This window comes from Canis aureus, chromosome X, assembly GCF_053574225.1.
Source record: "Canis aureus isolate CA01 chromosome X, VMU_Caureus_v.1.0, whole genome shotgun sequence".
Taxonomy (NCBI): domain Eukaryota; kingdom Metazoa; phylum Chordata; class Mammalia; order Carnivora; family Canidae; genus Canis; species Canis aureus.
Window position 1 is genome coordinate 81,032,136 of NC_135649.1, and position 23,531 is coordinate 81,055,666.

General features: G+C 42.0%; 1 protein-coding gene across 2 annotated transcripts in view; it reads left to right on the forward strand.

Annotated features, from left to right (window-relative positions):
* Positions 1 to 23,531, forward strand: part of SHROOM4 (shroom family member 4) — a 267,208-nt gene that overhangs the window by 238,382 nt on the left and 5,295 nt on the right. For both annotated transcript variants that reach the window (XM_077889500.1, XM_077889501.1), the window contains 4 exons: positions 13,875 to 14,672; positions 18,154 to 18,303; positions 19,167 to 19,347; positions 23,130 to 23,399. In XM_077889500.1, coding sequence (XP_077745626.1) covers positions 13,875 to 14,672; positions 18,154 to 18,303; positions 19,167 to 19,347; positions 23,130 to 23,399 — 1,399 coding nt within the window. The remainder of the gene's footprint in view (positions 1 to 13,874; positions 14,673 to 18,153; positions 18,304 to 19,166; positions 19,348 to 23,129; positions 23,400 to 23,531) is intronic.

Genomic DNA, 23,531 nt, shown 5'->3' on the forward strand with positions numbered 1-23,531 from the left:
AGATACCTAGAGAAAGTAATTGACAGGGCTGGGGCAGGTGAGAAAAGGGAGCTAACTTGGTGCAGATATGTTTGACATGCTGACTTTGAAGTTAATGAGGAAGACAAGTGGATCCTTCAGAGGAGGCTTGTCAATCAGGCAGCCACAGGGGTAAGATGAAGAAGAACCAGCAAATACGCTGAAGAAGCAAGCAGCTGGCATGGTAGAAGAGGCAGGCCAGTGCACCATGACAAAAGATGAGAAGAGGACCACTACTGGCTTTGACAGTTCAGAACCACAAGTGATCTTCAGGAAAGCAAACTTAGTACAGTGGTGGGCATAGAAAGTAGAGGGCATGATGTCTGTAAGGGGATTCATAGGAAAGAAATGTACTTCATGCCTTTTCTTTGCCAAATAATATTTCACTATATGGACATACCACTTTTGATGTATCCATTCATCTATTGGTGGACATTTAGGTAGTTTCCACTTTTCAGCTACTGTGAATAATGCTGCTGTGACCATTCGTGTGCAAGTTTCTGGGTGGACGTGTTTTCAGTTCTCTTGGGTCTAAACTTAAGGAGTGCAATCTGGGGGCCATATGGCAATTCTATTAACTTTCTGAGGAACAGCCTGTTTTTCAAAGTGGCTGTACCGTTTCACATTTCCACTACCAATGTAGGAAGGTTTCCATTTCCTTTCATTAATTTTAATACAGTGATTATGTGGTAGTGACACTGTGTCATTAGAAAGATATTTTAAGGAACACCTGGGTGGCTCAGGGGTTTGAGCATCTGCCTTTGGCTTAGGTCGTGATCCTGGGATCCTGAGATCAAGTCCCGCATTGTGCTCCCTGGCAGGGAGCCTGCTTCTCCCTCTGTCTATGTCTCTGCCCCTCTCTGTGTGTCTTTTATGAATAAATAAATCAAATCTTTTAAAAAAAGAAAAATATTTTAAAATAACTTTAATAACATAGCTGAACATTTTAGAAATGTCTCAAAAGAATAAGTTGGCTAGGGAAAGGAAGAAGAGGAATGGGGTGGTAATTAGAGGGAGCAGTAATGTTTAAACTGGTGGTCCTCAAAATGTGCTCCTGGGACCGGCAACCTCGGTATTGCCTCTGAACTGGTTAGGGATGCAAATCCTGAGGCCCCACTCAGACCTACTGAATCAGAAACCCAGGTTGGGGCTCTCAAGCTGTGTTTTAACAAGCCCTCCAAGCAATTCCGATGCAAGCTAATTATGAGAACCACTGGTTTAAGTGCAGGTTTGGTCAAGATCTGGAAAAGCAGTTTAAATTTAAAATCAGAAAAGAGAGGTCAATGGAAAGAAAAAAAAAGAATTTGGAGGTGAAGCTGGATGACAGTTTATGATCTCAGGAAGATAAGAAGGTCAAGGGCAGAGATGACATTTAAGAGACGAAACCTTGATGGAGTTTCCGCTCACCTTCCCCTCCAACCCCCACACACATTTTTAATGTTTCTTATGTCATTTCTGTCACAATTGGAATGATAGGTGTAGGTGGGAAAATCAAACGTATATTCTTGAGCCACTCTCTTTGCCGGGAAGCCTGCGATGAATTTTAATTTCAGGTAGTTACACTTTTGGTTTTCTCCCTCCACTGTTATTTGATTTGTGTGCAGAGACTGCAAATGCATTATAATATTAGCAGGAGGGAAAAACGTCAGTGAGTAGATCTGCCAGGAGAAAAAGCAGATCCATAAATGATGCATTTAAAATCCAAAAGAAAGTATTTTCTAGATTATCTCTCTTGGTTTTCTGTACCTGTGATTGCTTCCTCTGATCCTTCCTGATGCTCCATTTGGCACAGAGCTTTAGAACATGTAGAGCGCTTTTATATATGTGGCCATAGTTAATCCTTACAACAACCATTTGCAGTCAAGCCCTATTTTTCCCATTTCACTGATAAGGAAGCCAAGACTCAGGAGAAGGTAGTACTATACTGTTATAAAGAACAACAACAACAAAAGGTATAATAGCTAACATTCATGAAGTGTTTATTATGTGTCAGGCACTGCTATAAGCATTTCACATGAATTATTTATTATTTATCATCACCCCATGAGATAGTTACCATTTATTGACCCAATTTTACAGATGAGGGAACTTATAGATAGATGAAAGTCATTTGCCCAAGGTCAAAGGGGCATCGGACTCCAGAGCCCTTTGCTTCCAGGATTATAAAGCAAGTACGTGACAAAACTAGACTATGACCCAGATTTTTCAGCTCTTAGCCTAGGGCTCTCTTCCTTCCTTTTATCAAACCACATCATGAGCAGAGTATGGAATATCCAGTACACATTTCCTATTTGCTGATTGAGTGAAAGAAAATGGATAATTCACAATTGAATCTCATTGTATTAGGAAGAGTACACTTTTCAGGAAGACATTGCCACCTACAAAGAATGCAGTCTTCTGAGGCATGGGTTTGTCAAAAGTGTGACAAAGGGAATTTAAATACTTGGGCATTAATGTAATCTTGGGCATTAATGTAAACTTATTCCAGGAAAATTATAAAACTCTAACGGGAGAGATAAAGACCTGAATAAATGCATAGCTATACGCTGCTTCAGTCTGAGGAGAGTAAATCTAGCAGTGATTATTACAGCACTCCCTAAGTTAATGTATAGATGTGAGGCACTGCCAATTAGTCACTGCAGGATGCTTTATAGAACTTGTCAAATTCATAGTGAAATTTATCTGGAAGAGTAAGTGGGCAAGAATACCAAAGAATACATTAATTTAAAAAGGCAATGATGGTAGACTTACCCTATCAGATTCTAAAGCCTGTCATAAAGTGACAATTATCAAAACCATATGAGAGAGGGTTGAAAAAAGGCAAACAGTGAAATTTTTTTAAAAAAGAGTTTCTAGGAATAGATTCAAGCTATTCCAAGAATATAGAGCACACTGGAAGCATCCCTGAACTGGGGAAAGCAATCACTCTTTCTTTAATAGATGTTGGAAATTTAGGTATCAATTTAGAGAATAGTTAACTTAGATCCATAGCACATACAATGCTCTGTAGAAACTTCCAGGAAGCAGACAGTGGAGTAGCATATTTGTTCCAACTATGAATGGAAGATAAATTTGTTTCTGTTAAATGGAGGATATCATTAGAGACAAGATGGATGATTTTAAAAATACAAAAAGTTTTTTGGGGTAGTACTTTGTAAAATAAAATATAATGAGCAAGGGCAGCCTGGGTGGCTCGGCAGTTTAGCGCCGTCTTCAGCCCAGGGCCTGATCCTGGAGACCCGGGATTGAGTCCTATGTCATGCTGCCTGCATGGAGCCTGCTTCTCCCTCTGCCTGTGTCTCTGCCTCTCTCTCTCTGTGTATGTTTCTCATGAATAAATAAATAAAATCTTAAAAATATATATAATAAGCTAAACAACAGAATGAGGAAAATGTGGTCAGCATCATTGATAACAGCTGACTGTCCAAAAACTATAAAGAATGGATATAAGAGGGTTCCCTTTTCTCCGCATCCTCTCCAACATTTGTTGTTTCCTGCCTTGTTAATTTTCCCCATTCTCACTGGTGTGAGGTGGTATCTCATTGTAGTTTTGATTTGTATTTCCCTGATGGCAAGGAAGGAGCCTCGGTGTCCAACGAAAGATGAATGGATAAAGAAGATGTGGTTTATGTATACAATGGAATATTACTCAGCTATTAGAAATGACAAATACCCACCATTTGCTTCAACGTGGATGGAACTGGAGGGTATTATGCTGAGTGAAGTAAGTCAGTCGGAGAAGGACAAACATTATATGTTCTCATTCATTTGGGGAATATAAATAATAGTGAAAGGGAATATAAGGGAAGGGAGAAGAAATGTGTGGGAAATATCAGAAAGGGAGACAGAACGTAAAGACTGCTAACTCTGGGAAACGAACTAGGGCTGGTAGAAGGGGAGGAGGGCGGGGGGTGGGAGTGAATGGGTGACGGGCACTGGGTGTTATTCTGTATGTTAGTAAATTGAACACCAATAAAAAATAAATTAAAAAAAAAAAGAATGGATATAGATATAGAAGGTCAGCTTTCAGATTCAGCTTCATAAAAGGGCAAGGAAACTAAGCAGGCAATTTACACTGGAGAAACTCAAGGCAGTGAAATCACTGCCTGGAAAAGTACATTCTCACTAGCAATTAAAGAAATGCAAACAAAAACAACTTCTACATGTCACAACTGCTTATTAAACTATCAACAATTAATGGAAATGATAAACAGAACCCATAAAACCCTATCTTGACAAGGCTGTGAGGAAACCGTTTCTGGGAGCAGTATAAATTGGTTCAATTTTCCTGGAGAACAATCTAGAAATATGCAACAAGAGTTAGAAAACTGTTCAGACCCACTGACCCAGCAGACGCCCAAAGAAATAGCCTTTAAAACAAGGAAAATAGTATTTGCTTAAAGATGTTCATAGTAGTGCTATTTGTAATCATGGAAAAGATTTACCAATCAAATATATCATCATGATGGAACAGAATATAGCTATTAACAATGACAGGTATACAAATACTGGGTCTTGCAAAGAAATGAGTATTTTTAATTAATATTAACCAAAAAGGCTAAATCCTAAATCACATGTTGAATCTGATAGTAGCCACACACAAAGAAAATCCAGAAAGGCAGCTAGTAAGCTATAAATAGCTGGGGTTGAATACACATGGTATTTGGGGGGTACATGTCAAGTTGCTGGAATTTATAATAAAAAAGAAAATCTAAAGAAGAAGATTGATTGGTTTGATTTAGGCCTATGAAGTTAAAGATCAAAGGCTTTGGAAAAATCCCCATACTAATGATAGACAGTATTACTTACCAGACATGCTTGATCTCACTGTTATCTAGCATTTGGTTTGCTAGAATTCTCTATCAACCAGTCCTTCTGCATATTTAAGTCTGAGAGCTTTGATATTTCTGAAAGTGTATGTCACCAGACTTTTGCAAATTTCCAAATTTGTCACTAACACTGCAACACAGAACCTCCCACTCCCACCATAAACATTGTACAGTCTAGCTCAGAAGCATCACTTTCTTAAGACCTTTCCATCACTTCTATCACCAGCACTATCTTGCAGATAGTTTGCACTTCAGTGCCATTATTCATAAAGAAGCACATTTTCTCTCTGCCATGGTTACTGCATCTGTGTACCTTGACATCAGAGACCCCTCAAGCCATGTTGAAATGGCAGTGCCAAGTGGTTGACAAGGCCTTTGCTAGGTGCCTTGTCCTATAAACCAGTACTATGATACCTTGGAAGTCAAATTCATACCCTTTGCAAAATGACCAGTTACTACATTTTGTGGATCTTTAGGGTTACTCCCAAAGGTTTAAAATCTTAAGCCTTACATACATGCATCCCAGAGAATAATTGAGCAACCAGAATGCCTTTTAAACTGTCCATGATAGAATTGTGTTCTTCATAACTTTGGTATTAAGTCTTTCCTATTGTATTCTAGATTTTTAAAAGTCAGTACATTAACATCAGGTATACATGAGGACTCAAATAGACAAGTCCTCTCTTTCCCTGACCTGTCTGTTGCTTAACCATGGTGGGGCACCAAATTTCCTTGAATAACATCAGGATTCCCAGAACTTTTTGGACCAGTATTCCCATTATTTTATTTTGTAAATCTTTATCCTAGTTGTCACCTGTTAATTAAGTGAATTTTGTTTTGAGAAGTTTTTTTAATGGCTTTATACCTCTTTAAGATATCCCAATGAGTTGGGAACCTTGTAGGTAATGACTGTTTAGAGCAATAGATCCCAGAGTGTGATCCCAGATCAGCAGTACCATCATCATCCGGGAAATTGTTAGAAATTAAAATTCCCCACCTTGCCCCAGACCTACTAAATCAGAAATTCTGGGGATGGGCTCCAGAAACCTGTGTTTTAATTAGCCCTCCGGGTGATTCTTATGCATGCCAAAGTTTCATTACCTCTGGATATCAGGGAATAGAGCCTTAATGAGCTTGGCCAGCCTGATCCTCAGCTGAATTATTCTTGTATCAGACCCCTCAGGTCCCCTGACAATGTATTGTTTGCTCCTAAAATGTTTTCTTACTAAATCTCTTGAGAAGGTTATCAGAATGCTGAAGAGGCAGCATGTTGCGTGGGCAAAAGTGGGGGCATGGAAGTCAGATGGACCTTAACTGTAACTTCTGGCCACTGTTCCCTTTGTGTTCACCCAATTAACCTCTCCGAGCCTCATTTCTAACATGGCCAAGAGAATACCCATGCCAGAAGATTGCAGACCTAAATGAAAGTGGGTCTGTCAACTGTCCAGCCCCATGCTTGATGCATGATGGACTCTCCATAAACAAGACAGATTGCTCTCATCCCCTTACTGCCATGTCCATGGCACCATGTGAAATCCAGAGGAATAATAGGAAGACCTTCTTGGAAATTCCAAGTTGGGGCCATTGGAGAGGGGGAGCTAGGCTTTAGCTCCAGGACAGCCACAAGAAAGCAAAAACTTCTCTGTTCTCTTTGCACCAGCCTCCTGGGGGCTGTGGAAGGTCAGTGCGAGTCTTACCACTTGCATTTGTAATTGCCAGACTAATTGTTCCTTACTTGAAGTTCTGTGGGCCCAGGGGCAGAGAAGGGTGGCAATAACAATCCCTCTGGGCCTTCCTCCCCTCCCTGTGTAAGTAAGCCTCCTTGTGTCTCACTTCCTGGATCTTGCAAATATTTCCTTCAGCAAAAACCTGGGAGTGGCTATTTCTCTTGGAGCAGTCTTATCTTTTGGCTGCTGAGGAAAGGGAAAGGGGAGAGGGGCTGGCCCTGTGTACCCTTGCTGCTGAGATCCTGGAATACCAAGCTATTGTGGTGAGTTTAAAAACAAAACTTCCAAAAAAGAAAACTTCAGAAAGACTGGGGAGGAGGTAGGAGGAGATTTTTCAGTCTCTGCTAATATTAGTTTTCATTCTTGATCACTATTAGGCCAAAAGGGGGGGGGGATTTTTTTAACAAAAGGGGAAAATCTGTTCATCAGAAGAAAAGATAACCTGTGCCAAGAGGAAAAGAGAGGAACAGCCCAGGACTTGGCAAGCAGTTTGCTTTTGTTTTTGAGATGTAGTCTCCTTGCTGGTGTCAACAAAGCCCTTTCTTACACTTAGCTTTCATGCTTCCACATAAAGAGCTAATGTCTCTGTGGGCATGTGGGGATGACTGCAGTGCGAGTACCTTTTGCTTCCCCCTAAGAGTCCTTGCTCCAGGGGGATTGTCCCTTGGAGTTGGAATAAGGCAAGTTCGTCTGGACATTGCTGCTTCTTACTGGTTAGGAAAATGATTTAACTGCTCCCCCTTTTTTTCTAAAAGATTTTATTTATTTTATTTATTTATTTGAAAGATAAAGAGAGAGTAAGAGAAGCAGAGGGAGAGAGAAGCAGATGCCCCACTGGGCAGGGAGCCCGATATGGGACTCCATCCCAGGACTCCAGAATCATGACCTAAGCTGAAGGCAGATGATTAACCAACTGAGCCACTCAGGTGTCCCTGATTTACCCCTATCAGGCCTCACAATTCTTACCCGCCAACTGACAATAATGGCACTGACTTTGATGGGTTGATGTGAACATTAATAGAAATACCTACACGAAAGTACATGAAGCAGTACCTAACACACACTAGAAGTAAGAAACCATAGCCCTTTTCCCTTAACAAAACTCCCTGTCCTTCACTCCACTCCACATGGTCCCAAGGCAGAGACCCAAGCATGCAGACAGCTTGAGCCCTTGGAAAATAGGAATACTAGAGAGGCCACTATCCTTTGTTTGAGCCTGACAACTTCAGTGGAAGCCTTCTATTCACCCGTTTGCTCCAGCTGTACTGCCCAGAAGGAAGGAGCTGTGTCACTTTTGTTCCCCTTTGATCTTGTCACCTTGCACAGTATAATATTCAACAGCTGTGTGGAAGGACACACAACGACCCAGCCTATACCATGAAAGGTACTCCTTTCCCTTTGCAGAGTCATGCCCACTTCTGCTCCCCCAATGTAAGTGACTCTACAAGGGCTCAGGCTGGCCCTGCACAAGCCATGGAAGTGGAGAGGGGGGAGTGGTTTTTAAAGGATTAGGATTAACACAGAGAATAACAATTTCCAGGTTGCCTTGCCAGAGCCCAGGGGCCCCAGGTAAGGTTACAGTGCCACGAAAAAGGACACCAGATGTCTAGGAGAGCATGTTTGTCTCTTCCAACTGATTCTGGAGTTGGCTACCTGTAGGTAAATTCTGTAAGGGTAACATAAGTGCTTAGTTATGTTAGTACCTGAACAAGACAACTTCGAATATCTAATCCTATTGATTTTCACACTGCTCTGAAACCTAAACTTGCCTTTTATTATCTGTCCCTTTTTTAAAAAAAATTTATTTATTTATTCATGAGAGACACAGAGACATAGGCAGAGGGAGAAGCAGGCTCCATGCAGGAAGCCCAATGTGGGACTCGATCCCAGGTCTCCAGGATCACTCCCTGGGCTGAAGGCAGGCACCAAACCACTGAGCCACCCAGGGATCCCCTTATCTGTCCGTTTTGAGTAGATGAGAACAGTGAGTAAATGAGCCCAGAGTTAAAATCCTTGGTTAGCTCAGGCCTCCTAGCTAGGCAGGCATGTGGCTGAGCTGAGACCTAAGATCTCCTGCTTTCTTGGCTATTGAGCAGGGCTGAACAGTAACCAGGGAGACAGTGCAGTCCAACTCCTTTGGTGAGAACAAGGAACAAAGCCGAAGCACACGGCAGTGAAGGTTGTACACTGTGCAACTGCCATAACCATAAGCAGTGGCCCTGAGTAAGGGACTCTGTCCTAATAATAAATATAGTCTGTCATTATTAATCACCTCCCATGTACCCAGCATCATTGCTAGGTCCCTTTTAGATAGTTAATCCTCACAGCAGCTTTGTAGATAAATATTTTACGGAAACTGAGATAAATACTATGTGCAAGGTCATGCAGTTTTTTGTGTTATAGAGCCAGATTTTAAATTTTTACTGGAATTCAGACCCAAGTTTTTCTGACACTGTGTTCTTTCCATTATGCTCTTCTTGCCTTGCCTTTCCTGTGCTCTGGCAAAGGAAAAAGAAAGAATGGTAAATTTAAGTACTATTCTGTGGCGGGACTCACCATCCTACAGGACATCGGCCCAGCTGGGGCCTTTGGAGACGCTGACACCACCTGCATTTCCTTAAGAGCTAGATTGGAGATGAGGGTGGAGAAGGGGGGTGGAGAGAGGCAGGGAAAGAAGGTGGGAAGGTGTTTGGCAAGGGGTGGAAGACATGCTGTATAGATTGGAAACCAATCCGACTGGGCCAAAGAACTCTGCTCCCCCAAACCTCCATCCCAAGCCACAGCACTCCCATCGTTTTCACCCCGGACCCTGGTTTCTGTAATATGGCCACTTGTAGTAGAATCCCTTGAGGGTAGTTGCAGATTCCCAGGCCCTGCCGCAGAGGTGCTGAATCCCAATTTCGGGGGTGGGGGGCAGGGCCTAGAAATTTGCATTTTCAATGACCTCTCCGGGTAATTTCGATCAAGAGCCACTTTGATTAAGAACAACGCTCCCAGACCAGTGATTTCTGACTTTTTTGGGTCATGCACCCTCTTTAGGAAGAATTTTTTGAATGTGCACTTTCAATATATGTTGGTAGTTTATTAATAAATTCTTTATATGTGCTAATGTCCTAATATTTATGTTTTTCCTTTTTATAATTTTATTTATGTTTTTAAATGCAAAAAAATGGTGAGACTTTTCCATTAGTATTCTTAGATGAGACTGGTTTCTAGTTTTCCTCTATATATGTTCTAGTTGTTGGGTTTTGGTATCGACATTATGCAGGATTCTTTTCTTCTCCCTCAGTAGATTCTAGAGTCTAGGAAGTGTGAATAGCATTGAGGTTGTCTGATCCTTGGAAGTTGGTAGAATTCACAGAAGACAGCGTGAGTGTGCTATCTTTTTTGTCAAATGTATCAACATTGTTTCCTATAGTAACAGATGGGTTTTGATATTCCTGTTCTTCTGCAATTGGTTTTGGTAATTTTTGTTTTCCTGGAAAACCATTCTAAGCTTTCAAATGTGTTTTCATAGAGTAGAACAAAGTATTCTCTTACTCTTTTCATTTACTCCATAACTGTGGTTATTTCTCCATTTCTAATTTTGTGCATTTGGGATTTTTAATTAGATTAGCAAATGGTTTATCTTTTTTATTGTTTTATATTTTTTTGAAGAAGTAACTTTTGGCTTTAATTATTAATTCTACCATTTGTTTTCTAGTGTATTAATTTCTGCAATTAGTTTTCTTTCTGCTTTGCTTAGGTCTGTTTCTGTGGCTCTTTTCTTGACTTCTTTTGTTCAATGCTTAATTCATTGATTTTAATTTGTTCTTATGTATTAATATAAAAGCGTTGGAGGCTACAGATTCTCCTTTGACCACTGCTTTTGTCAGTCATATTCTCTAGCTTCTGATATTTCATTGTTTTTTTTTTTTAGGTATTCTACAATTTCAGGTCAGATCTCTTCGTTGACTAGAGTGGAGGATATTTTTCCCTTTTATTTTCTATGTGCTAAAAGCTTTTGTCTTTCATTTTTGTTACTAATTTCTAGTGTTGTTATGTAGTGATTAGGTACCATAGTCTGTACTTCTTTCACTTTTTGTCCTAATAGAGAGTCAATTTAAAAAGGGTTCAATGGGCCCTTGAAAATGGAGAAATATAATGTTCCCATTATCTTAGTTTTGACTGTCATATCTGTCATCAGCTGAAAAAGCCTCATATTTTATTGCTCCCCTTTTCTACCTTTCTATTTCCTATGGCTTTTGCATTATGAATTTTGGTGCTATGTTGTTTGATAAAGATTTAGGATTGTTAGAGCTTAATTGCCTTGTTTGTTAATTTTTGCCGTTAACTCAACTTTGTTATGATATGAATATCATGGCTGTTGGGTTTTTTTTTCATTTTTGGCATGTGTTCATTTATTTTATTATTTTCTAGAAGTATATTTGATACACAACATTACATTAGCTTCAAGTGTACAGCATAGTCACTTGAGAAGTCTATACATTATGCTATGCTCACAAATGTAACTGGAAGCCTGTATCTCCCACTCCCCTTCACCCATTTTTCATTCCCTCCCACTGCCCTGCACCCTTCTGGCTACCATCAGATAGTTTCCTGTATTTATGGGTCTGTTCCTGCTTTTTGTTTATTTATTTTGTTTTTTAGGTCCCACGTATGAGTGAGATCATATGGTATTTGTCTTTCTCTATCTGACTTATTTCACTTAGCATAATACCCTCTAAGTCTAGCTGTACTGTGGCAAATGGCAAGATCTCATCCTTTCTATGGCTGAGTAATATTCCTGTGTGTGTGTGTACATGTGCCTTTTTTTTTTATCCATTCATCTTCTTTATCCATTCATCTGTTATTGACACTTGGGATGCTTCCATATCTTGGTTCTTTTAAATAATGCTGCAGTGAACATAAAGGTGCGTATATCTTTTCAAATTAGTGTTTTCATTTTTGTTGGGTATATAGCCAGTGGAACTATTGTATCATATGATATTTCTATTCATTAATTAATTTATTAAATAAATATTTATTAAATGCCTACTGTGTGCCAGACATTAGGTACTAGATAAATGAAACACCTGAGATCCCTGCCCTCATGGAGTTTACATTTTAGTTAGAGAGTGGAGCACGAAATAAACAAGTAAAAGTAGGTATGTGATGTAATATTAGGCAGGGATACATGTTCTGAGAAAGAACAAAATAGGAAAAGGATTGTTAAGGATAAGTCATCTCTATTTTAGATAAGGTGGTCAGGAAAGTTCTCTGCCTGATAGCATTTGTCATCCTTTTACTTTCCACTCACCGCCTTGTTTTCTTTTTTAAAAATTTAAATCCAATTAGCCAGCATATAGTACAGCACATGGTACATCATTAATTTCAGATGTAGTGTTCAATAACTCATCAGTTGTGTAATAAGTACTAGGTGTTTGTTTGTTTCCTGATGTATAAAATGCCAGGCAGAACACTTTGAACACAAAGAGTTGTTCTAATCTAAAGGAACTATAGGTGGGCGAAGGCCCAAATGAGAAGGGAGTGTGGATATGTGGAAGGGAATTTCTGATACATGCAAGTGATGAGCTAGCCATGATGGGGACTGAAGATGAGCCAAGTGAAGGAGATTTTGTTCTTCATTCTATCTGAGCTTGGCTACCATTATGTGTATCATTATTTCTTAAAGAAATATTCTCAGTCTTCAGTATGACTATTGAATGGGTATTCTGTCTGATGATTTAATTGAACTGCTGGAATTTCCTGTCACTAGGCAGTACTTAGAATGATGCTGATTGCTCACAGGCTACAGCAGGAAACCAGATCTTTGGGTTTGAGGGCTTAACTCTTTATTCTCTGAGACTAAAGAGATGTCCTTTGGCTTTGGTCACTATTATATAGAAGTTTGACTTTTTATGCATATTTTATACATATTTAAATAAACCTGGACTTGTCTCTTTGGATATTCTTTTTGAACTCTATTGCTTATAAGATGAGAATCTCATTTTGCCTCACAAGTGATAGTCTTTTTAATCTCCTGATAGTTTTTTTCTTCTAAACATATAATATATATACATGTATATGCATATAACACATACATTGAAATACACACACACACACCCTTAACTATTGAATCTGGAATTTATCTTAGTATATAATAGATGGTATACTCCAAATATCACTGCTCTGCAGTTATCTCAAAATTTTTTAGTTTTTTATTTTTTATTTTTTTTCAAAAAATTTTTTAAAAATTGTTCTTTATCTCCTTATTATGGAAGGCGAATTATATATGATGTTTTTATAGATAATTTGATATGTTTCTGGAGTTTTCATTCTGCTTTATTAATCAGTAACACACTGTTTTAATTGTAATTGCTTTATAATATACCTAATCCCTTACTCCTATTTCTTCTGTAGCAAAATATTTTTAATATAACATCTTACTTTATTTTGCCAGTTAATTGAAAAATGCCATAGTTAAAAATTCCTGTTGAGAATTCTGACTAGAATTGCTTTAGAAGGAGGTATTTTAAGCCCCAAATTGTAGATATTTGGGGATTGCCTGCTTGATATTTTTTGGTACAACTATAAAAACATGGACAGAAAGCATGTCAGATCCACGATACAGCTTGCATCTGGAGAGGCATCAGGGGAATAGAAGTGAGGAGTGAAACAGGGTATTATGTATATCTTTTAAAAAAATCATCAAGCATAAGATGGCAGTGTAGTAAAATATGCTAATCCTAGGCAGTAGGTGAGAACATGAATAATTATTATAGCAATCTCTGTATGTTTCTAAATATTTAAAATCTTTCCTGATTAGAAACAAAGCAAACAAAAACAATTTAACAGGATAGCTGAACTTGTAGGCCCCAGTACACAGCACATTCAATCTGAGTGCCAGAGTACGGTAGTGTGTGTATCCAAACTTTGGAGCTAGACTGTCCAGGTTAGATCCTAGTTCTACCACTCACTAGCTTTATGACCCTGAGCAAGTTCCTTAACCTGTCTGTGCCTTAGTCTTCCTGGCTGTAAAATGGGGACACTAATGATAGCTACCTCCTCAGATCATTATGAGCATTAATTAACTTAAGATGACCTGGAAAGCACTTGAAACAATGCCTGGCATTTAGTGCATACTTATTAAGTGTTAGCTATCAATATTATATGTTAGTATTACTATTCTTATGATTACATTTACTGCGTATATTTGCTTTGTTTGGGGGCCATCTTGAGTTTTACAGAAATGACGTTATCCAAAATATGGGGCCATCTGCAACTTGCTTTACACAGTCCTCATCTTGCTGTTTTACAGGGAAATGGCTCATCCCAAGGCTAGCCTTTCATGGGCAACCCCGTTCCACCCTTGCCTTGAGAACCCACCACTGGACTTGTCAAGCTACCGAGCGATCTCTTCCCTTGACCTCCTTGGAGACTTCAAGCACTCCTCGAAAAAAACAGACGAAACTTCTCTTTATGAGGAGGGGCGCTCCATGGCCTCTGTGCCTTACCCACTACGTAGCCGGGCCTTCTCAGAGAGCCATATCAACTTGGAGCCCCAGAGCTCCCAGGCCTGGGGGCAGCACAGGAGGGAGCTCTTCACCAAAGTTGATGAGACCCAGCCTGATCCTCTGGGAGCCAGGAAGAAGGCATTTCCTCCTCCTCGCCCTCCTCCTCCCAACTGGGAGAAGTACAGGCTCTTTCGTGCAGTCCAGCAGCAGCAACAACAGCAGCAGCAGCAGCAGCAGCAGCAAGAGGAAGAGGCAGAGGACGAAGAAGATGAAGAACAGGAAGAAAGGGGGGAGAAGGGGGGGGAGGAGGAGGAGCTGCCACCCCAGTATTTCAGTTCAGAAACCACTGGTATGAGTGCCCTCCATCCCGAAGAGGTCCTGGAGCAGCCACAACCCTTGGGCTTTGGTCATTTGGAGGCTCCAAGGCAGGGCCTGCCAAGCTTTCCGGCAGAGCAAGAGTCCTTTGATCTCCATCCTGGCAATTTCCTGCCTCCAATAAGGAGCCACTTGGGATCTCCACCAGAGAAGGCTCAGCACCCTGGCTATTATGGTACTGGTGGGCTTTGGAGGACATCCGAGAAGGAGACCACTGACTCCCCCAAGTAAGTGCTTATGAAAGAAAGGTCCCTGAAGGTCATGAGTTTGAATTGTACCTCCACCATTTACCTACCAGCTGTGTGGCCTTGACTCGGGGGATTAAACTGTCCCCAGCCTCATATTTTCCTCACCAAGAAAACAGGCACAGTGATCTCCATTCCACATGGTTGTTGTAAATGTGAAGATAATCTAGATGAAGTAGAGAGCCACATGTCTAGCTCATCATCAGTGCTCAGTAAATGGTACTTGCTGATGTTCTTCAATATCACTGTCAAAATACTATATTATTTCCCAGAAGACATTAAACCCTTGTTGCCTCATGGCATTTCCCCAAAGCCTGGTGCAGGTCCTTCTCTGCCTTTTTCGTTTGCTTGTTCTCTAGAACAAGAGGCCAGCTCACAACCTGACCTGCTTCTGCTCCAGGACCTGCCTGGGCTTCTAAACTCTGCTCTAAGGTGGTCCTGCGAGGGGAGGTGGGCGCTTTATGCCCTGCTTGATCCTTATAACAGCTACAGGCACCCTTTCCCCCTTCCACTTTCTCCACCACCCGCACCGCTTCTTTCCCTGCCTCTTTGCATTTGCTTCTTCAGTGGGCAATAGGTGTAGTTGAGGGGGCGAGCTGCCTGGGCAGGAGGCCAGAGCAGGAGTGTAGTCTAGCCACAGGGCTGCTGGTGTGTGTCTACTTCACCGTGCCAGGGCTCATCAGCATGCCCTAGACTGCATGGTGGTTGTCCTCTTGGCTCCAAAGCAAAAAGAACTCTGGCCTCAGCCCTGGAGTTATCCTTCAGAGAGCTCAGCCCACACTGCTGGGGGAGGTGATGGGGGAAGGCATCTATCCCATAAGTGCTTTCTTTAAATCCCTTCATAGAAGGAACTCGCCTGAGACTTGTTGCTATTAGAAGTACCTTGTTTGTGTGTCTTTTATGGACATGTAAATCCTTTACTGGGCCACCTGGAAGCAGTTGAAAAGTTCTCCAGCATGAGGTGCCACAGGCATAGCATGACAGGGCCTCACTCCTAGACAGCCTGAGAATCTCTTATCCAATCCCTGGCAGCTGCTTCTCAAGCTGTCCATCTAGCTGGGGAGCATTCTCATTGTCATTGGAAAACATTTTGTGCCAAGAGACTATGGCTGTTTACCTGTTACCAGCAATGAGAAGGGAGAGTGACCTAGCATGTAGTAGGCACTAACGTTTAAGAAGAAAGAATGTATAGACAAATGGCTAAACATGTATTAAGCATTTGGTATGTGCCACACACTGCTAGTCATTTCATACCCACTATTTCATTGAACCTCCCAGCAGCCACATGGGCCATTATGATTCCCATTTGACAGATGAGGAAACTACATACAGTGGGGGAAAATAAGGGACTAACTTGGAATTGCACAGCAAAGATTCCAAAGCCAGATCTGTGTGACAGTAAAACCTACACTTTATTCGCCATCCTAGGCAGCCCCTCTCAGAGAGATCTTGTTCTTGTATGAGAGCAAGGCCTTTACAAGACCTTTTTGCCCCCACAGGGCAGAGTGTCCCAGAGCTAGTGGTTACAGGCCTGACTTTCCCCTTTCAGCCTCCTATTCCTTCCTCCTTTTCTTAACCTCCATTCACCTTGGAGCTTTGGCCAGAGAGAAGAAAACTGCTATTGCTAGAGATCTTGTCACTCATTCCAGATATTTATTTATTTTTTAATGATGATTGGATGCAAGGAGAAACATCTGTTTGCACACAGCCCTAGGTTGTGGCTGCAGAAAATCAATTATAGATGCCTTTTGAATGATGTGGATTTAAGGAACAGTGTTATTCCCACCAAAGCTAATATTTTCTGCCTGCTTACTATTGTGCCAAACATTCATTGTTCTAAGCACTTTTGTGTGCTGATGGATTTCATCTTCACAACCAACCTGTGAAATAGATGTCATTAGTGTCCCACATCTTTTAGGTGACAGCAGTGTGGCACAGGGGGGCTAAAGTAACCTGCAGAAGATCACAGGTAGCCAGAACTCAGGCCATCTGGCTCACTGTGCCCATTACATCCTCCCAAGATCTTGGAGCTCCTCAAGATCCTATTCCAGAAAGCATAGGGTTCTAACCAGAAGGAAGTGGCTTTAAGATTTTGTAAGGGAGAAAGAAGCGCTAGGAGCAAGGAGATATATAATATTTTGAATGTAAAATGAAAAAAAAAAGACATCCTATTTTCAGCCAAATCAAATCAGAGCATCTCTATAACCCACACACTATTCAGTTACACATGCTGGGATACATATAGAAGCAGATTAGTGGAATTTTTCAAGTGTTGGTGAAGTCTCCTAACTCTGGTTCAAGTACAGGAATAGTTTGCCTTTTGAACTCTATGCTCTGCAGAAGGAATCTGATTTTTGCTTTGATACTCATTATCAAATGCAGATTATGTTGTCATAGAGCTCCTTAACTCCTGCCCTATTAGCAGAGATTATGAGGACAGTGGCCCTAGAACAGAGTGCCTAATATGACAACTATGATATGGTACAGGGCTGTGTCTGCTGAGATCTGAGTCTATAATTAGTATATATCTTTAAGATATACTTCCAGTTTTATTGAGATATAACTGACATACAGCCACATCCTTTTTCCCCTTAATTCTGTACTTCCTTCCAGCACTTTCTAACTCAGAACTCTCACACATACCCTAGATATTTTTCTCATAGATAAGAATTCCCTAAGTTCATACATTCATATTCCCTCCAGAATGTACTCTCTTGTCTGCTAACATATAGTCCAGCCAGAAAATTCCTTACAGACAAGGCTTTATATGATGTCAAGTTCTCCCTTTGGCAGTATAGCATAGTGGCTAAAAGTATAGATTCTGGAGTTAGGTCACCTAGGTCTAAATCATGGGTCTGTCATTTACTATCTGGTGACCTTGGGGCAGTCATTTTCCCTCTCAGTGCCTCATGGTCCTTATCTATAAAATGGTTGTCATGAACATTAAATTTTTTATCTATATCTACACACAGACATGCAAACACATACACATAAAAACACATCTTAGGACAGCTTCTAGAGCATGGTTAGCACTGTGCAAATATTAGCTACTATTGTTCATTTATTAGTGTTGTTACTTTAAAAACCCACATGTAAAATGAATGCCTTGGATGAGGAATATTGGCATGCCCAAGTTTCTTTTGTGTGATGAATTAGAAGACAGCATAGCATGAATCGGTAAATAGCTGTGGAGCCTTTTAACCATTATTTTTGACCTTCATCTAAGAGCTGCAAGTAGCTGCAAAAATGACTAATGAGTTTCTCCTATTTTTCCTTTCAAGCAGCTAGAGGTTAGCAAAGGGACAGCAACACAGACAGGTGGAGGTTAGGGGTGACTGGTAGGCAACAAGAATATAGTGGGGGTGAGCCTCCCTCTTGCATAAACCGGGGTTGGAGATATTTGCCCGTCCATCACTGAAATCCAACATTAAAGCATTTCTCTTTATCTCCTTCCTCACTCCAGACCAGAAGCCTTGATTGCAGAAGAGTCCAAACCCAAGGCAGCATGGAGCCAGAGCTACTTCTTTCCTGAGGAGCAGTTCTCCTGTATGGGCTGGGGCTCTGAGAAGCAGCATCTCAGCCCTGCAGGCTTCAGTGAACCCAAGACAACAGGGTCTGCTGCTACCCTTGTCAAGCCCCTGGGCGCCACTGGTTCCATTTTTTCCCCATTTCATTCTGCAACCATGGAGGAGGCTGGGGCCACTGGGGATATGCCAGAAGTGGAGAGATGCTATCCCTTCGCAGGCTGAAGGCCTGCCTCAGAGGCAGTCTCAGAAGAGCTCATGAGAGATGTGGTAGGCCGTGACAAGTCCCTGGCAGGGGTGTTAACCCCGGCCTCCAACATGGTGACCACTGCTGAGGTCATGGGTGACCTCTTTGCTGTGGGAGATCTGCAATGGAGGGGCCATTTCAAGCAGTAGTGGCTTTTCCAGAAAAGAATAAATTGTGAGAGTGTCTAGGAAAGCCATAGGGTGCCTTTGTAAACAAGCAGACTAGATAGAGCTGGAGTGGGTGGCAGTGTGGGGTTGGATAGGAGGAAGGCCAACAGCTATGGAGGATGAATAGCTAAGGTCTCAGATACATCCTACCCCCCCGCCCCGCCACCCAGGGATTCATATGCCTGGGCCATGAACTGAGGGGACTCATGGAAGATCAGAAGCCCAGAACTTTGGGGCCTGCCAGTTTTTTCTGGCTCTTAGTCAGGTGCTGAGCAAATCAGATCATCTCTAAAGAAGCTCCCCTACCCATTGAAGTCAGGGGCATAGAAATAGCCTTCTGTGTTCTCAGAGTTGGTTTCCTGATGATCTTCATGTGGCTCATTTACATTTCAGCCATGCTTACTGGTCCACCAGTTCCTTATTCCCCAGCTCCCAGGCAAAGCAGGGTCCCACTTTCACAAATGGGGTGAATTAAGAAGCAGAGAGGTCAGGAGTCTCTCAACGGAGGTATTCAAATGGTCATTCTTTGTTTCCACAGACAAGAATTTCAGCACTTCTCACCTCCTCTGGGGGCCCCAGGAATCCCTACCTCTTACTCAGCTTATTACAATATTTCTGTGGCCAAAGCAGAATTGTTGAACAAGTTGAAAGACCAGCCTGAGATGGCAGAGATTGGCCTGGGAGAAGAAGAAGTTGACCCTGAACTGGCTCAAAAAAAGGTGAAATTCTCTGATATGGTCTTACATTTTCAGCATTCAGTTGGAGTGTCTGGAGGTTGACCTGCCCTCTACGTGCTCCACAACAACTTGGTACATCCCTATATCTCCAATATGGAAATCAAATAGCCCCCCTGGGTTCATCAAGTGCAACTCCAGTCTCTCTTTTTGATCCAGCCAATAATAGTAATGAGAATGGTAGAAATCAGCAGCAGCAGCAGCACCACCACCACACCATCACCATCACTGGATCTGTCGAATCCTTAAAACTGCTCAACAGTGATTTCTGCCCCCTCCTTGTTTTACCAGTGGAGAGGATTAGGTTGCTCAGCGTTACAGACTTTAGGGGTAGATCCAGAGCTTGAAGTCAAGAATGATGCACCTCCCACTTTATCATGTGCCATCCCTGTGAAATAAGCCAGCCTTGTAAGTAACTCACCGCCCGCTGTACATCAGAGTTTTTGACTGCGAGCTCAGACCAATAGCAGCCATTGGTTGTATTCTCCATGTGACTTTTCAGGAGAAGGAATGGATTGACCAAGCCAAAAGAGGAGAAATTATAGGCCCATAAACTTTAGTAAGAAGTTTTGCAAGAAGAATCAATCATCTCTTAAAAATACTAGAATGAGCAATAGAAATAATTATGATGTTCTGAAGCCTCCCCGTTCTTCCTCTGAGCATCACTAGGGCTAGTTTTCTAATCAAATTCCTGGAATCACTTTGCCCTCCCTGCACTTACCCATTTTATTTCCTAAGCAAATAGGGTTTCCATGGCAACTCCAAAGGCCTAATTTATCACTTTGTGAACATCTGAACTTAATGTAAATTGCTCCTGTGCCCATGCTTCTCATTCAGGACATGACCTGTAGGAAAGCTGGAGGCCATTTGCAGGAGACCTCCCCACCACTTTCAAATTGGAAGCAAAATGTCAGGGAAAGAATGGGAAGTATGGTGGTATCAAAGTTATATTGATTCAGATGCCTGCCTCCTTGGATTTTGTGTTCCCTGAGCATGGCAAGGCTGCTCCCAGCTTACTCAGGACCTTTTTATTAGAAGCAAACCTAATAAGAGTCTGACCAGGAAGAGAAAAATGATCAGAAATGGCAAAGCAAAGAACAGCAGATAGTGATCTGAAGTGATTCTTGGGGAGCTAGGCCAGCTTTTGTCTCCGAGGAAGACAAGTGAAGAAGGTCACCAAGTTGTAATATCCTAGAAAAGCAACTCAGTTTTAGCCAGTACACTTTCCCCAGGGCTGAATGAAGTTCAGGTAGCAAAGCCAGGTGCCAAGAAACAAAGGGCTCTCTTTGCTTGCATCCTTCCAGATCTATGGAATGATGGAAATGAAGAGCTAGCATGGGTAGGTGATTTTCCAAGTTGATCGTTTGGCCCCCAGCCTTCCCTTGTCCCTGGCATTGAGTTTTGTTTGGGAGAACAGAGGTCAGGGATATAACTGAGAGCCTGTTGGCATCTGATTGTGTTGCCTCATTCATATCATTGGTCCCTAATCCCCAGTGGGTTTTAGAATTTTCCCTAAATGTAAACCTATGATGCTTCAGACATAAGATCATGGTAATCTCCTGACTTTGGGCCAGTTCTGAAATAGAAACAGGCCCTTGACCCAGAGCAGGCTCTCTTGGGACATTTCTTGGACATTTCTAAATAAACTACTAGAAAGGAGCACATGCTAGAAAACTACAAGCCTATGGTCCCAGAGTACCTGGGTGGGAATAATAATAAAATGAACACTGAAGCAGGGCGCCTGGTTGGCTCAGTCAGTTAAGTGTCTGGCTCTTGATTTTGGCTCAGGTCTTGATCTCAGGGTCATGAGATTGAGCCCCGTGTCAGGCTCCACACCTAGTGTGCAACCTGCTTAAGATTCTCTCTCCCCCTCTCCCTCTCCCCTGCCCCTCCCCACTGCTTATGTGCACTCTCTCTCCTTTTCTCTCTCTAAAAAAAATATGAGAAAAACAAACATATACTGAGGCATACTTCAGTATATATATATATTATATATATATTATATATACACACATATACATATACATACACACACAAGATATGAGATGCCGTTCTAAGCATGTAACCTATATTAAGTCATTTCCTTCTCAGAACAGTACTATGAGGTAGGTGCTATTGTTATCCCATTTTTTCAATGGGGAAATTGAAGCACAGAAAGGTTGGGTGATTTGCTCAAGGTTACACCAATGCTTTGTGGCAGAACTGGGGTTCAAACCCAAGTAGTCGGGCACTAGAGTCCATGCTCTTAATAACAATATGATGCTGACAGCACAGGCCATGAGCAATGTGGGGTGGCTCAATTCTTAAGACTTTGCACCAGACAAGCATCTACTAGCTCTGAGTGCCTGGTAATGATAATAACAGCAGCAGCAGCAGCAGCACTAAACAGGTACTGAGCACTTAATATACCAGGAGCAATGCTAAGCATTTTACTTCTATGATCTCATTTAACCCTTACCATGGTGGCAGGGTGGGGGGAGAAGAGGAAAAGCTTCTCGTTTACAGATGAGGAAACAGAGAAGACTCCGTGAGATTGGGTATCTTGCCCAAGGTCACAGTTTGGAGGCAGTGGAATTGGGACCCAGGCATCTGTGACTCTAAGCAGCTACTCTACCACACTACCTTCCTATGAATGGAGTTCCAGAACTGGTTACACCTACAGGGGAGACAGATCAGAAGACTCAGGCAGTGCTTTCCTGAAGAAACTTATCACCAATAGGAGAGAGACTGGATGCACCCACGTGAAACAGGGAATAAACAATGTCAAATTATACTCGAGTGTTCTATTTCTGAAAGGCGGGAGAGTTCAGAAAAGAAAGAGGTCATTGAGAGAAGGGCTATGGGGACAGCAGCTTCCTGCAGGGAGGATGGGAGCAAAGCTGGGCTCTGAAGAAAGAATGGGAACAGCCAAAGTGAGGGAAGAGATCTAGAGCAGGTAAAACTGCATAAATCCATCAGGAACACAAGTATGACTGCAGATGGAATGAGGGCCCAATCCTGAAAGATTCAGAGCCGTGGGATTGGAATGGTTGAGTGGGGCCAAGCTGAATGATGATAGCAGCCAGACTTCATTAAGTACTCAGTCCATGCTAGGTCCTTTCCATGCATAGTCTTGTTCAATGAAGTCAGTACTGCAGTTATGCCCATTCTGCCGATCAAGAGTGTTAAATTCTGTAAAGAAATTTGCCCAAGGCCACACAGCCAGGAAGTTGGCAAAACCAGAAGTTACACCTAGTCATTGGGACTTAAGAACTCCCAATCTTAAAAAAAAAAAAAAAAAAAGAACTCCCAATCTTATCCAAAAGGCTGCAAAAGCCAAATGGAGGGAGCGAACATGAAACATAGTGCCAGGGCACATGAGAGATACTTCAGTGGGTTGAAGGAAAATGAATGAAGCCCCAGGCAAATACTTGATGATAATGCTTTGACAACCTCTGCTCCCACAAGCATTTCAATTCCCGTTTATTAAATGGTCTCAGCAAGCGTTCATTAAGTTACATCTGGCAAATGAGAATTAGCCCCTGGGTACCACTTATCTAATGCCAAGAAGTTTGGTGGTGACGGATTCCTACCAGATCTGAAGAGACAGAAGAGAGGGCGCCTGTCCAGAAAACTGGAATTGCTCATGACTTGCTCAGGCTTCCTTTGTTTCTGATGGCAAGTGGAACCTGCCATCTGTCTTGGAGATCCCAAAACAGAGGTTACAAGTGCAGACCCATTTCTGTCCCCACTCTGATCCTTTGCCTTCCCCTATTTATTTCTCCTAGATACAGCTTATTGAAAGCATTGGCAGAAAACTCTCTGTCCTGAGGGAGGCCCAGCGAGGACTGCTAGAGGACATCAGTGCCAACTCTGCCCTTGGAGAGGAGGTGGAAGCCAACCTAAAAGCGATCTGTAAATCCAATGAGTTTGAAAAATATCGTTTGTTTATTGGGGACCTGGACAAAGTGGTCAACCTGTTGCTGTCGCTCTCTGGACGACTGGCCCGGGTGGAGAATGCTCTCAACAGCATTGATGCAGAGGCCAACCAGGAGAAGGTAGAGTTGGGGTCTCTGGGGTGTGGATGGAGGGAAATGCCATCTGTTCCTTCTCAGGGCTCCCTCTTTCAGATTTGGCTAGTCTGAGAGACAGTAAAGCATAGTGTTAAGAGAATGGGCAGTGGGGGCACC